Here is a 16,476-nt window from a genome sequence, read left to right as displayed (position 1 = left end):
AAGGTTACAAAACTTGCTAGGAAATTTCCCTTAAGTAGGCAAAGAGTTTTATTTTTTACTAGTACTTCATCAATTCCACAAGCTGTGCCCCATCATTTTTAAATGGAAAGATCCTAACATTACAAGCCACAAGTTACGAGGTTGAAATGAGCATTCTTTTAATAAAACAATGTGGCAACCATACAAAACAATGATACAAACATCAAGATAAAAAAGATAATATGAAGAAGACCAATACAGACACAAAGGAAACCGTAAAACATGAAAAGTATAAAAGTTGAAATCATAATCCAGCTTTCTTGTTTGAGTGTTTTGTTTTCAAAGACTCCATGTGTGCTGACTCAGCAAAGTCTGACTGCCCCGATTCTAATTTCCTTTGGCTAGGCGGCATGTTTGCCACTTGTAAGAGTTATTTAGGAGCTAACAGAGGTAGACTGGCATCCTGTGTTTAATTGATTCTAATCTAGTACCCACTAGTGCTAAAGTGGGCACCAGCTTCCAATGACGCCTGAACTGCAAAAGTGGTTCAGAAAATAAAAGTATGAAAATAGTCCCAGGCATTAAGCCATTAAAGCTATTTCCATGTAATTATAGCCATGCAGCTTTTACATTGTCACTTTAAGGCCGTGAAATGCATATGTAAAGCCTAACAATGGAAAACTATTAAAGCAACAGCAAATGGCACGTTTGTATTAACTGCAAAAATAAATAATATTCCAAGATATGCTTTACTCATCTCTGAATTTAAGGCAATATGTTATGGCATCAATTTTCAAATGATCATTTAATGAAAGCAAAAACCATACACAGTAACATGTTTATATTTATCAATTCTAAGGGCCTGAAAGATCACATCCAAGGAGAATGCATCACATTTCAAAGCAAACTAAGTACGAGAATAATAAGAGTAAGACCAAATCAGAGTACAGTTAAAAGTAATTGTAAAGACCATATTTACTTTACTTACTTTAAAAGCTACAACCCAAATACAGTATATTAAGAAAAAGTCTGGGTTCAATGAAACAGAAGCTGGAATGAAAACCTGTCTATTAATTACAAATATCTCAGATATTTTGGTCAAAATATATCTCGAGATGAACATACAAAAACTATGAAGAAAATTCTGTATATTTGATATATTCTTTTACAGTACGAGGGGGGACACAAAAATAACCGGAATTTTATTGTTGTTAGGTTGGTACTTGTAGTACGTGGTTGGGCCGCTTGGGCAATCTAGTTACACTCCTCACAAGTCAGTCTGCCAAGTGCCATCAGTCTGGAAGGTTGTGCTTGTGTTCAGTGAAGTTTGTAAAAGTAGTTTTGTGCAAGCGTCGTTTTTTTACGATGGCCGATTATTGTGAACAACGCGCGGCAGTGAAATTTTGTTTTCTTCTTGAAAAAAGTGTTGCAGAAACTATTGTTATTGAAACGGTATGACAACCCTGAACCACCCACCCTACTCACCGGATTTAGCTCCGTGTGATTTCTTTTTGTTCCCTCGGATGAAAAAAGACTTGAAAGGAAGGCGTTTTGCTGACGTCGAAGAGGTAAAATTTAAAAAGAATTTTAAAAATGTTTCGAACAATGATACAAACGGTTAGATAAGAGTATTTCCGCCAATGGAGAGTACTTTGAAGGAGACTAATTGTAGTTTGTACAGAAAATTAAATTAAACACGTTTTAAAAATATTTCCGGTTATTTTTGGGTCCCCCCTCGTATGTTATCCAAATTGACTTACAAGATCAGTATGCAGTACAATTGTTTGTACACATTTGTGATTTACAGTCCATTGCTTTAGCTGCTAAACTATGGGGAATATTCAAATATGGGTTTAATTCTCAGAATTGGCTCAACCAACTTCCTCAGTCAAGTCAATGTCGTAAATGATTGTTAGGCAGGTAGGACTGTTAAACATTTCAGGGTATAAGGACTTGGGATGCCAACAGATTTAACAGTAGCTTGGACTGTTTCCAGTCAGTAGCAGAGAGACGTATGTTGGTAAAGCTGCTTGATGTCATACTAAGTGACTTACACTCAATATATGATAACAGTCAATCTGCAGAGTACCTTCAACAAAAGGTTCTATCATAGTGTTTGCTATTGAAGTCATTTTTTCATCAGCTACTATTAGATGTTAATTTTAAATAGATTATGGATATATTTATTCATATACTGTTTCAAATTAATTGTATCCACTATCTCCTACATGAGAGAAAAAGCCATAATAAACCTGGACAAAGTAATCCAATCCAGACATGTGCCACTGACAAAAAAAAAATAATATAGTGTACCATCAATCTAAAAGTTATATTTATTGAATGCAACACAATGCAATTGTTAAGAAGTCAAATTTTTTTCTCTGCTCAGGGTTTTCTGGGTTTGAATCATTTTTTGTTTTTCTTTTTGTGACATAAGCATCTTTCCATTTTGTTTGTCTTTTCTTACGACAGACAAAGCTGTTTGGTACATTGATTTGCACCACCATATCATTTATAACAATGAACCTTGGTTTGCAACTTGTGACATCATCGTGCTGCCGCTAAAAAAGTATAGCTGCGTGTATAGTTTAAGATCCAAACTTTAATTCAAAAATGCAAACAGCGATTGTTACTATCGTTAGATGATATCTGAGAATGGACTGGGTTGAGCATTCAAAGGGAGCACCACATGGCCCAAGATATGAAAATAATATGGGCAAAGAAGGAGTCTCTCACTATTGGGCCTAACAATCCCAAATAAATTATCAATTGCATTGATGTTAGGAAGGAAGGATTTTCATTTTAACAACATTTTGACTTTTGTTTTTGGTTAAAAATATCTTCAGGCTTACAGTAGATCCTTATTATTCTGTTGTCTGATTCTTTTTGCTAGTTTGGAGCACCGTTCATCTGTATGGTATAAAAGCAAGACGACATTCTGCACAGACACATACAAAGGTAAAATCAATAAATATCTGTGTGAGGGATTCCCGGGATTTTACAGTACATTTACTGTCTACTCTGTTTAATCAGAACATAACTGAGAATCTCACTGTTTTGTTCTCCATATGAATCTTCCCTGCTGCTTCGGTCCTTCTTCAGATTGTGACAACTAGTGTAATAGCAGTAATGTGCAGAAGGTGGAAGTTGAGTGAGAGAGAGAGAGCTCAGCTGAAAAGGGAGCTGCTTCTGAGGACCTTTATAACCCAGCTTTCACAGGCTCATGGCTGGCCACCAGCCGTTACAACAATACGAATATTTGAACTGAGACAGATCATGATTTGATTTTGTGACAAAACATTTGGTGTAGTCTGCAGCATTTGCACTGTGAATGGGTGGAGTGTAGTGCTGGCACAGCACAATATGGGGTAAACGAGAATGATGTTAGCAGTAAGCACTTTGCTTGATGTGCTTAGAGGTAGTCCCTGTGTGTTCAAGTGTGGGAAAACTCCTATTGCTCACAGAGGCGAAACGGGAGTTGCTTCTGAGGGCCTTTCTAATGCGAGTGCAGCAGGTTTGTGGCTGGAAGTTACCACAGTGCAAAATTACTAACTGAAACAGATGCTGGTGTCAAAATAACTAGTCATGGTTAAGACATGAAACCAGCGACAAGTTCTCTTAAAAAAGCTGCGCACACACTACTGTTTTATTGCTACACTGTTATTCACAATGGTTGTTTAAATGAATGCTAACCTTTTAACTCTCTGCACTGCTTTTCCAACTTCTGGAAAAGAAAAACTACAAGCTTATCTTTTTATAGCTTCTTGTAGACATAATCATAATAGTTGGCCTTGTGACAAATGTACTTGCATATTTTCCATAACTCAAGACATACTTTATGGAACAAAGCCTTCATCTTCTATTAACTGAAAGATTCACCTTGAATATTGTTGCTTTCCATCAGGACTATCCTTTACCCTTTAGCCTCTAGTCCTTTGCTAGCCCTCATATCTTATAAATAGCATTGCTGTGTCTGTTTACTAATTAGATGGAAGACCACTGTAAACAAATAGCTGGTAAAAGTGGAGTGTTGGGGCTATTTGGGGATTCTCTTCCCTCCTAAATTGAAATTTCATGCCACAGTGAAAGAGATTCCATTTTTATCAGGAAACATTGAGAATGAGACATGGAGTAAAAAAATATAATTCTTTATCATTTCCAAAAGTCATATCATATCATGTTCAGCCAGATTGTAGGTCTTCCTCTAATACAGAAAAAGTTGTGGTTTTAGTCATGTCTAAGAGGACCTGTTTTTTATTCAAGGGGTTATTGACAAAGTGTTGGACTTGTTTTGCTTGTTTAGTTTTGTCATCAAGACAATTTGAAAATTGATATTTAATGTTAGCAAACTTTAAGTTCTGAAAATATAAACTTTCATTTTGTTTTGCTTGTACTGTACCTTTTTGTCTTTAGAATGTTACATGCTATTTTCTTGTTTTGCCATAAGAAGTTTTCATTATCATTGGAAGTCTGCATATATTAAATGAATTCCAACATTGTTGAATTTACACAAGTGTGTTTTTTTGCACTAAAAATGCTAAATTGTGAGGAAATGCATAATCTGGCTGAATGGGACTTCTCTATAACAAAGCAACAACAATTTTGTATGGATACTGTTGTGATGTGAAATTTTGCATAACATTATTTTGATAAATATTTTATATGTCTTTACTTGTAACTTAGGCAAAGCAATGTAATATTAATGTTACATAATTGATAATAACAGCAATGGTTTGATGGTTTAAGAACCCCTTCCCTCCTTTTAGGACTGAGCCTCTTTGTAATTTTACGACAGGGTTAGGGGAAGTGCCTCAAACAAGTTTAGCTAATACTTCTCTGCTGGAGTCTCTCAGTCAACCCCCACAGGAAAGCCAGGCCGCCTAACTGCCAAGCTTCACGGGAGTAGGTGTGAAGGTGTTCTCTCCACCATTGGTCTGAAGTATGGCTGTTTGGAACTGTCTTGTATCAGAAGCCTTTAAGTACCACAAGGACACCCTATTGGCTCTAAGGGTCGGACCTATAAATTCACTTGCTTTACCTCTCTCTCTCTCTCTCTTACCAAACTGATGAAACTGTCTCACACACCATGAACTGAAAAGGACAATACAATGAAGAGCACAGCTCGGCAGCCATATTGAGACAGGCATTCGGCCTGTTCTGAAAAAAGCTGACGACAAAATGATGCCTTAATTAGAGACATTTTAAGTAACTAACAAGTCTGTGTGCCGCCTGAAACTACACATCAACATTTATCAGGTTGTATGGGTGCCAGTTTTCAAATGTACTTTGCATATTGTTATTATTTCTGAATATTATCAATAATACATTGTTTAAATTGTAACTGAACTCCAGCTTGTCTTTTACTACACCGAATTGCCTGAGGCTATACATGCAGAAGGGAAGTTGGGGAGAAGTTATATGGCACGATACCTTATAAACAGTAGTAAGTCTGTGAGATTTGAAGCATTCTGACAAAGGCTACATAATAATAATACAAAAGGGGAAAGCACAGTAAAATATTACTCTACCAAGAGAAAACAGATGCTAATGAGGTTAAGCTGTACCAATAACCATATAACTGTAATGGAAACTTATTGTATACATTTCTCATCGTTCTTCACTTTAATACGCACACAACGAGTTTACTGCATGCTTTGTTCTACTGTATTCTAGTGACTTCTTAGTCATGTTTTGGCATTGCATATGGTCGGTTTTTAAAGTTGTCTAAAAACCCACAATTTATCAGGTTATGTCTCGAAAAGTCACCTGGTTCAACTTGCACTAAAAGTTTTGTGGGGTTTCATCTATACTTATTATTTTCACCAACATTCTCCAAGGTATCTAATAGGTGTCCTATTCAACTCACTGTGTAAATGTAATTATTGCTTTGAATAATAATTGTAATTTTAATGGAAAAGTCATTTTTTAAATTTGCTCACTATAAATTAATACGGTATGAGAGAACTAATGAAGAAATCTGAACAAAGCAATTTTACTGATTAAATACGTCTGCTGTAACTGCTCAGCATAAGAATTCTTTTGTGCCTACCTATATTTAATACCTCCTGACAAATACAGAGTGATTTGAATGGGCGAGGCCCTGAGTTATGATGTATTAATGTCTTAATAAGGAAACAATCCAAATGAAATAAAAATCACAGTATTCCAGGGTAAATGTACGAACAAGTGAGGCATGACTTATTTATGAATGAACTGGTTGACTATGAAGGTTATTTCCAGCAAGATGAGGCAAACTCTCACATGTCAGCTTGCAGCATGGTACAAATTGACTCGTTTTTTTGGCAATCGGGTTATTTCAAAGAGACTATGGCCACCTCATTCCCTGTACCTGTTACATTCGGATTTCCTTCTTTGGAGAGCGCTGAAGGGAAAAGTGTACAAGAACAAGCCTCATACACTGGAACAAATACAGTGAAACATTGATCAGGAAATTGCTGCCATCACCCCAACAATGCTTGTGGATACCCCTTTGCCAACATGGAGTGCCGTGTCAATCTGTGTTTGCAAGAAGAATGTGACCATTTCCAAAGTAGAATGTGATTGAATCATTTACACATCTATTAAGGTATGCACTGTATTTATTTTAATTTCTAATGCTTCATTATTACATGAGTAACACATCCTAATTCAGAGCCCTGCCCATTGGAATCTCCCTGTATTAACTGTGACAATGGCAAATGATGTTATTGATATATTCTTTAATGCACTGGTGAGATCACATCTGGAGTAATGTATACAATTCAAGAGACAGCACTAAATGAGATCAGCAGTAAAAACTATACAGAGAAGAAGAACAGCAACCAAGTGCATCGTTGAATTAACAAGTGTGTCCTGTTTCATTAGATATACAGAAGGCCAACCTTAGTCAGGCCCTGAGATAAACTGACACACTGTTTGGCTCCCGATTACCCTACGATGAATTAAACAGGTCTGAGAATATTGTGTTGTATTATGTAATGTGTGTTAATTTATAAATAATTTTGATCTTGTAGAATATTCTTGTTAATTAGTGATTTATGACCTTATGAGCAATGTTGAAAATTATCTCAAAGTTAAATATGAAAATAAAGAAGCACTTCTCCTTACAAAGAATCAGAAAGAAATACTTGAGTTACAGAGTCAAGTAACTGAAGAGAAGCGATGATAGCATTAAAGAAAACTAGCCAACCCGCGGCGTAGCATAATACTTTATTGATGTGTGAACACTTCCTGAAAGACACAGTTGTCCAAATGGGGAGGGTTTGAGGATACAACTGTCAGTGAATGAAAAGATGGAACTCTGGTGAGAGCAACATGCAATTGTCCATGAGTGAAAACAGGTTTTGGCAGATACAGGCATATCTTTTTGAAAGTTTGGCCCTGTGCAATCTAACAGGAAGTTGTCTGCGTGTAAAAGTAAAAGGCAAATTTGAATCTGATGGGATCAGGGAAATCCGGGGACTAAGGACAGTTTGTGAGGTAGCAGATGTGAGTCTTAGACTCCAGTACCAGTACCAGCGGTGAATGCTGGTAACAGAAAATCTAGTGCCATTACAGAGACAGATCTCCTCAACCATGTGCAAATCCATTCAACACAAACATTTGTCTGCAGCCACACGGATGTGACGTCACCTTTCTACTATCCTATTATTGAAAAACATTTACAAACGCATTTCACACCGGAATTTCAATGCAACATTTGCTCAAAAACCCTCACACTCCAGAAATATCTAAAGCACATTTAAACACACACTCCACAGAACAAACGCATTCCACACAGGTCTTTAATGCACTATTTGTTCGAAAACGTTCCGACTGCAGAGATATCTCAACACACATTTAACATCACACTCACACAAATTATGCAATGTGAACATTTCCAGCAATGCTTCAAAACAACTCGTGTTCTCAAGAAGCACCTAGAAGCTCATTCCAATTTCTTTCAGTGTCAACTTGCAAACCCCATGCACAGTCATCGCATTCAGTTTTATGCTGCTTTTCAAGATACCGCCATTCCCGTCCAAGAACATACCATTGGCCTACCTACCGCAGTATGTACTTCTTGCAATGCTCTTCATTGTCCATCAGAGGAGTCGGTGGGCCTGGCCCCGTTGTGCGTATCCCAAGGTCTTACACTTGGCAGGCAGGGCACTCTGACTTGCGTGTGTCTTGCTTGCCCTTAGTAGAGTTGGCGGGCGGGGCTATGTGAGTTGGCGGGTGTGGCTCTCTGTCTAGTGTGCACTCTCTGTCTTGCGTGCATTTTGCTTGCCCTTATAAGATATTGAAGTAAAGCCATTATTATATAAAAAAACAAGCTTGATAGTCTGAATTGTCTTCTCTTAACTGTAAATTTACCATGTTTTTAATCTATTTTCTGAACCTTTATTAAATTTTACCAAACATGCTTGATCTTGAGTTACCAGGTAAAGGTCTTAAAAATTGACATTTCTTTGGTAAACAGCTTATGGAATATTGCACAAATATTTATTTTTTTACTTCCTTGCAGGAAAAGCTAATATTAGACATACTTAAAAGGGTTTTTAAATTAAGGAGTGGGTGGGATGTTTTCAAATAACAATAATCACACAGCTCCTGTGTATTTGTAAACCTTGTAAAAAACAAAATATTCTTGAGTAATATTTGAATTTTAACCTAGCTTAAAATATTTTCTCTTTAGTTTATTAAGTGGATAGAGAATATTTTTAACTATTATTCCCCCTTGGTGAATACAACATGACATACATAACTTGTAATCTATTATGGTTACACAAATTATGTCTTATAAACAGCAAGAAATCCTTTGCGATTAATTCTGTTAAAATGGCAAATGAGCATCAAGTTTGGAGCAAAAACTACTACTAATGCTTGCTCTCAATAGGCTTTCTGCCTTGTGCAGGCCTGTATCATGTTCATGTCATTCTTATTTTGATTGTCCTTGTTTTCTTTAAGGTTAAAGCTTTCCACATTTGATGTTAGCTGAATTTCCAAATTTTTTATTTATTATTGGTTTTTATTATTTGTGTTATTTTTTTCATCATTTGTCTTCCACCAATTGTCCCATAGAGAGTAAGTCTGACATGTGAAAAGGTAAAAGTGAAAGAGCAGAAGCCTCCTAGTACATGTGCATAAAGGTAAACCTGTATGCATTCATTCAGACTGTGAACATACAAAAACATTTTTATGCAAATTTCTGGTTTTATAAAGGTTGATTTTCAGATAAGATCAAATCCTTGGAATTTAAGACGATTGGCCACATTGCATTTTGGTGAGACATACAAGTAAGAATTGTATTGTACTACTACTACAGCTGCATGAGTTCCCCGGACTTTCGAACTGTGAAGTGCCAACCACTAAGTTACTGCACCAAAACAACATCATTCTGGCAACTGCTCAGCAACATCACCCTGACATATTAAGGTGAGAGTGTAACAATATGTGTACTACTTTGCCAATAAATAAAATTTAAAAAGGTAAAGGAGTAAAAATCATTTACATTACAACACTATATTTTTTGACAACATTCATTATTATTTACTTAAATATTTGACTGGCACCTTTCGTCAAGGCAACTTACAAAATTTGAGATACAATTGTCTACATTTCTTTTGTTTATCCAATTGAAGTACCGGTATGGGAAGTGACCTCACACAGTGTCAGTAGTGCGATTTGAACCCACAGCTTGAGTGGTTGAAGGCCAAAGCCTTAACCACTATGCCACACTTAAAGAGGCAGCCTTGTGTGAACTGAGAGCCATTTACATCTATAACATCCTGTCTTGTTTACCAGCTCAGAATAAAGAGAACCCCAAAGCCCTCACTCTTGTTTTGTGTCACTAAAAACCAGAAGTCCTGCTCCATTAAACATTTTGTGCTCATTCAACAGCAAGAGAGTGCAGGCGGAGATCAGTGGAAATATGGATGGCGGTCTGTTTGCTGTGTGTCATGGCATCTGTAGTTTAAACCAAAGAAAAAACACTACGCTGTTTCTTCTTTGCAAAATATAATGTTCTTTGACATTTGGGGTATGTTATATAGGATGTGAACTGCTATAGCTTTATGTGCTAAATGATAAATTCACTAAAGGCATGTTACTTTTATTTAATTTGCCAAAAAACACTGTTTTTTGCAAAGTTACAAGTCTGATTTCAATTGAACTAATTTTAAATTGGATTGATAAATGTAGTTATTTACACTGAGCTACCAATTGTTTATAATGAATAATGAAATGATATACTGTATATAATATACTGTATATACACACATACATACATATATATACTGTGTATACACATACACACACACATATATACGTATGTACTTAAAAAAATTAAAGGAGCACTTTTTAATCAGATTAAGGCATAAAATCAATGAAACTTCAGGGCTATTGATCTGGTCAGTTAAGTAGCAGAGGGGGTTGTTAATCATTTTCAGCTGCACTAGAGGGGCAACAATGAGACGACCCACAAAACAGGAATGGTTTAACAGGTGGAGGCCACTGACATTTTTCCCTCCTCATCTGTTGTTTCACTAGTTTTGTATTTGGCTACAGTCTGTGTCACTACTGGTAGCATGAGGCGATACCTGGACCCTACAGAGGTTGCACAGCTAGTCTAATGTCTCCAGGATGGTACAGCAATACGTGCCATTGCCAGAAGGCTTGCTGTATCTCCCACCACAGTCTGAAGGGCATGGAGGAGATTCCAGGAGAGAGGCAGTTACTCTAGGAGAGCTGGACAGGGCCGTAGAAGGTCCTTTACCCATCAGCAGGACCGGTATCTGCTTCTTTGGAAAAGGAGGATCAGGATGAGCACTGCCAGAGCCCTACAAATTAACCTCCAGCACGTCAATGGTGTGAAAGTCTCTGACCAAACAATCAGAAACAGACTTCATGAGGGTGGCCTGAGGGCCCAGCGTCCTCTAGTGGGCCATGTGCTAACTGCCCGGCACTGTGGCGCTCGATTGGCATTTGCCATAGAATACCAGAATTGGCAGGTTCACTACTGGCGCCCTGTGCTTTTCACAGATGAGAGCAGGTTCACCTTGAGTACATGTGACATACGTGAAAGGGTCTGGAGAAGCTGTGGAGAACATTATTCTGCTTGTGACAACGTTCAGCATGACTGGTTTGGTGGTGGGTCAGTGATGGTCTGGGGAGGCATATCCATGGAGGGACACACAGACCTCTACAGGCTAGACAATGGCACCTTGACTGCCATTAGGTATCGGGATGAAATCCTTGGACCCATTGTCAGACCCTATGCTGGTGCAGTGGGTCCTGGGTTCCTCCTGGTGCATGACAATTCCCGGCCTAATATGACGAAAGTATGCAGGCAGTTCCTGGAGGATAAGGGAATTGATATGATTGACTGGTCCTCCCATTCTCACCTGACCTAAATTCAATAGAACACCTTTGGGACATTATGTTTCGGTCCATCTGACGCCGCCAGGTTGCACCTCAGACTGTCCAGGAGCTCAGTGATGCCCTGGTCCAGATCTGGGAAGAGATCCTCCAGGACACCATCCATGGTCTCATTAGGATCATGCTCCAACGTTTTCAGGCATGCATACAAGCACATGGGAGACATACAAACTACTGAGTACAATTTTTAGTTTCTGAGATGAAATTTCGGCAAAATGGACTAGCCTGCTGCATCATTTTTTCACTTACATTTTCCGTTAATAATTTTCATTTCAACCAAACGATGTGGCATCCTTTCATTCCTAACACATTACTCAGTCCATATCAGTAGAGATATCCAACTTGATTTTTTTTCCCATTGAGATATAATGTGTTTTAAAAAATTTTTGGAGAAGTTTTATATATATATATATATATATATAAACTGTATATATATAAAATATGATAAAATATTTATATATATATACATATATATTCAGTATATATATATGTATACTGTATATTGTATATATATATAAAATATAAAATATTTATATATATATATATATACATAAAATAAGTCAAGGAATCATTAAGTGTTTTATTCTGTTTTTTGATTCACCAAAGTAGTCACCTTTTCCTGATACAACAGCCAAACTTTGATAACTCCTTTAATTCAGAATGCCAGTCACTCTGTGCAAGTCACCACCTCCAGCAAAAGAACTTCAGAACATCACACTTTCATCTCCATGTTTGAAAGTTGGTGTTGCACAATGAGAAGCCGGCCTTTCACCAACTCAATGGTGTACAAACACCTTCTGTGATGAACCTCAGGGGCTGACGTCCAAGTGTTCAGGCATATGTAAGGATGCATAAAGTTTGTAAATCCAAGATAAGTTCTGGGATTTTGAATGCGTATTTGTCTTTTTCTTTTACAGTAATAAATTGTTTAAACTTTAATTATAAGCACAATTAAGTATTTACATATAAGATTCTTAAGATGGAATCTACTGTAATCGGTACTAAAATAATTCTTTGATATAAAGGAAACCTGGCAGATAACATAATAGAACTGTTTATTTCAAAAACACATGCATTACAACAGTCTGAAACTTCAAACTTTTAAGAATAACTTTTATGTGGTATACAGAATCTGCAACAGTAGCTGTCAGCTTGCATTTTTGCCTCATTGAAAGAGATTGTCCTTGTTAACAGAAGCATTTAAAGAGTTTTAATAGTCAAACATGCACCCTGATGTAATTTTCAGTTATATTCCCTTTAGCTATTTTTATGTCGTATACTACTAAATGCACTTCATACATGTTTTGCTGATCCTTTCACACTAATTATACAAAACACACAAACTATAGATGTTACCTTTGGCTAAACATTACAAAAGTTAAGAAAGCAATTTGATGTATTAAAAAGTCTGGCATGCTGTACACTACCTTCATCAGAACCTTCATTATGGGTTACTCCCTGCAATGACTCTGTCTGAGAAAGAGAAGCAATATTTCCAAAGAAATTTTCTGTCCATGCAGCTTTCCTTATACAAACCCAGCAGCAGTAGAGACACATCTGGCAGAGCTGAAGCAGAATGCTTTTGCCAGGAAATGCTTGTGAATGTGATTTCCTCCATGCAATAATAATAAAAAAAATTCACATGCAGTCCTTGAACTCCCTTGAAGTTACTACAGTATGAAGTAATGTGTGCACCTTTACAAGACGGCACATACCCAATTTAGATTAAAGGGCAAAGAGAGCAGATAACGTCTCCTGTTGTATTTTTCCAAAGTATTATGTCGTCTGCTTTGTAAAACAAGACAATGAACCATGAAACCCGGTGGGTTTATGCTTTTATTAATATGCAGTCCTTTTAAAATCCAGCAATTATATAATGTCTTTATTACATGCCAAATGAATTGGTGCACATAAAAGAGCTACACTATCAAGAACTATTGCAAAATTTTGTTAAAGAAAATCATGAATGAATTACAGTATGTTATTAACATCCATCTATCTATTTTATGAGTTCACTTATTTAATCCTGGGTCACAGAAAAACTTTTCTAGACCACATCAGGCAGAGTGCAGGAGGTAATCCTGTTTAGGACATCATTCCATGTAACGACAGACTCGCACACCAAGTCCTTTTAAGCCACCAAGTAGCTTAACCAGCATGTAGGAGAAAATAAAAGTTAATGAAGAAAATACACAAAAAGAGGCTAAAACTGAATATAGAGTTGTAACAAAGCAATGCTATCCACTGTGATTCCTTGACTTAAATAAACTAAAGTTATACTGTATATTTTAATATATTCTCATTTATGGTGGTACCGGAGAAGGGCAATGTTTTACGAATTGGTCGAACATGCAAGTAAGTATATCCATTTACTCTGAACATGTGACTTTATAACTACAGTGCCTACTATTTGAATGTGCTGGACCCCAATGACATTAGTTTACAAGCAGGTCACAAGCCTCCTCACGCCTTCCAAAAGCAAGTTTTATCAATAAACATTTAAATGGTACTTGGGATGAACTGTCAAGGGTCATTTTTTTAATTAGTATTAAAAGGAATAACTTAAGTTATTTCATACTTGTAAATTAATGTTGTTATTTTATTTTTTTATTAGAGAATTTTTGCTGATGACATAGTGATCTGTAGCGATAGTAGGGAGCAGGTGGAGGAGACCCTGTAGAGGTGGAGATACAGTATGCTGTGGAGAGGAGAGGAATGAAGGTCAGTAGGAACAAGACAGAATACATGTGTGTAAATGTGAGAGGGGTCAGTGGAATGGTGAGGATGCAGAGAGTAGAGTTGGCGAAGGTGGATGAGTTTAAATACTTGGGATCAACAGTACAGAGTAATGGGGATTGTGGAAGAGAGGTGATAAAGAGAGTGCAGGCAGAGTGGAATGGGTGGAGAAGAGTGTCAGGAGTGATTTGTGATAGACGGGTATCAGCAAGAGTGAAAGGGAAGGTCTACAGGACGGTAGTGAGACCAGCTATGTTATATGGGTTGGAGACGGTGGCACTGACCAGAAAGCAGGAGACAGAGCTGGAGGTGGCAGAGTTAAAGATGCTAAGATTTGCACTGGGTGTGACGAGGATGGGCAGGATTAGAAATGAGTACATTAGAGGGTCAGCTCAAATTGGACGGTTGGGAGACAAAGTGGCAAGATTGCGTTGGTTAGGACATGTGCAGAGGAGAGATGCTGGGTATATTGGGAGAAGGATGTTAAGGATAGAGCTGCCAGGCAAGAGAAAAAGAGGAAGGCCTAAGAGAAGGTTTATGGGTGTAGTGTGAAAGGACATGCAGGTGATGAGTGTAACAGAACAAGATGCAGAGGACAGAAAGATATGGAAGAAGATGATTTGCTGTGGCGACCCCTAACGGGAGTAACTGAAAGAAGAAGAAGAAGATTATCAAGTTTATTTAAAGGTATTTAATAGATGTGATCTCCAGTGCAAAGTTCTGTGTGCTGCAATGTGGTAACTGAGGATGTGACCTTTGCAGTACACCTGCCTGTAGTGACAACAGCCACATCAACTCATAAGGTCTTCTTTCTACACAAACCGCTTTTTTGGCAATAGCCCCTTGGTTATGTTTGAAGAGTTTTTTTGATTTCAATGCACTACTCTCAGAACCAAACAATACACCACTATTCACCAAGTGCTCATTGTGCGCTCACAATGGGATACTCTTGCAGGAATTCTTCATGTGTCAACTTGTATGAAAACACAGCTCCACAATGTAACAATAAATAGTTGCTTTTCTCCAGCAAGTGCACAGATAGCACAACTTACAAAACAAAACTTCTGCCTTCTAATCCTTGCTATGTGCAGAGCTGTGTTTCTCATCCAACACTTTGTATTTTATTTCATGTAATATTCTATTCAATTTCAGTTATTGAGACAAGCTTCCATCGTCCAATCAGCTTCTAGTGTGCCCAGCCAGTCTCATTTATTAGCCAGGAACTTGGAAGAGCAATGCCTTCATTTCTGTTTCATGCCACTTAAAACCACATAACTTTCTTCAGTTACATTTTTTGACTTAATGTAGCTGCAGAAGTGTGTTTACTAATATCATTGCTGCCACAGATAATGGACAGGTATAATTTATACCTGAGGATTAACTAATGGATTTTTAATTTATGTACAATGAGGACACCATGGTCACTGACCATTGTTGAAGTACAGTATATAAAGTGTTGCATCATGATTTGAGGTTTTTGCATGCCACATGTTTCATTAGTGTGCTTGTTTCAGTAATAGTTTTTTTTAATTTTCAATATGTAATAAAATTGTATCTTAATTATTAGTTATTTTTAAGCTGCTGTTTCATTACAGATCAGCTGCCAACAATTCTCTGTTGCTAACACCAGAAAGTTCACACTCCAAGATTATGGACTCTCTAACAAAGCAAAACATTCATAATGTTAGGAGAAAAAAAATTACATTTTTTTTCAGGGCAACAGAATAAATGTGTGTTTCTTCGGGTTTGAGTTTTGGTTAATATTTTTGCTTTTTAACTTTTGTTTTATCTCTCAGTATTTAGACCTTTGGTGGCACGGTGGCGCATTGGTAGCGCTGCTGCCTCGCATTTAGGAGACCCGGGTTCACTTCTTGGGTCCTCCCTGCGTGGAGTTTGCATGTTCTCCCCGTGACTGCGTGGGTTTCCTCCCACAATCCAAAGACATGCAGGTTAGGTGGATTGGCGATTCTAAATTGGCCCTAGTGTGTGCTTGGTGTGTGGGTGTGTTTGTGTGTGTCCTGCGGTGGGTTGGCACCCTGCCCGGGATTGGTTCCTGCCTTGTGCCCTGTGTTGGCTGGGATTGGCTCCAGCAGACCCCTGTGACCCTGTGTTTGGATTCAGCGGGTTGGAAAATGGATGGATGGATATTTAGACCTTCCTTTTTTCTGACAAATTGCACGTCTCCTAGTCTTAAAAAAAAAAAAAAATCTGCTACTCAAAAAGAATTAAAGATTATTCTTCTTTGAATATCTTTGAAGAGTCACCATTTTGGACACCCCCCCGAGTCTGTTTTTTATGCTTAAATTATACCACAGACTAAAATAATGCAATATTTTTTATTTT

At 37.4% G+C, this 16,476-nt stretch overlaps 1 protein-coding gene across 6 annotated transcripts in view; it reads right to left on the bottom strand.

The window, feature by feature from the left end:
• The window catches only part of trpm6 (transient receptor potential cation channel, subfamily M, member 6), a 166,383-nt gene that overhangs the window by 110,940 nt on the left and 38,967 nt on the right, over positions 1-16,476 (bottom strand). For 5 of the 6 annotated variants that reach the window (XM_039750706.1, XM_039750708.1, XM_039750709.1 and 2 more), the window contains exon 1: positions 12,825-12,931. The exons of the other annotated variant lie outside the window; for it this stretch is intronic. In XM_039750706.1, the coding sequence (XP_039606640.1) occupies positions 12,825-12,842 (18 nt within the window). In that variant the 5' untranslated portion in view covers positions 12,843-12,931. Of the gene's footprint in view, positions 1-12,824; positions 12,932-16,476 lie in introns of those variants that run through there. 6 annotated transcript variants of the gene reach the window in all.

This window comes from Polypterus senegalus, chromosome 4, assembly GCF_016835505.1.
Source record: "Polypterus senegalus isolate Bchr_013 chromosome 4, ASM1683550v1, whole genome shotgun sequence".
Lineage (NCBI taxonomy): Eukaryota > Metazoa > Chordata > Cladistia > Polypteriformes > Polypteridae > Polypterus > Polypterus senegalus.
This window is presented reverse-complemented; position numbering and strand designations above follow the sequence as displayed.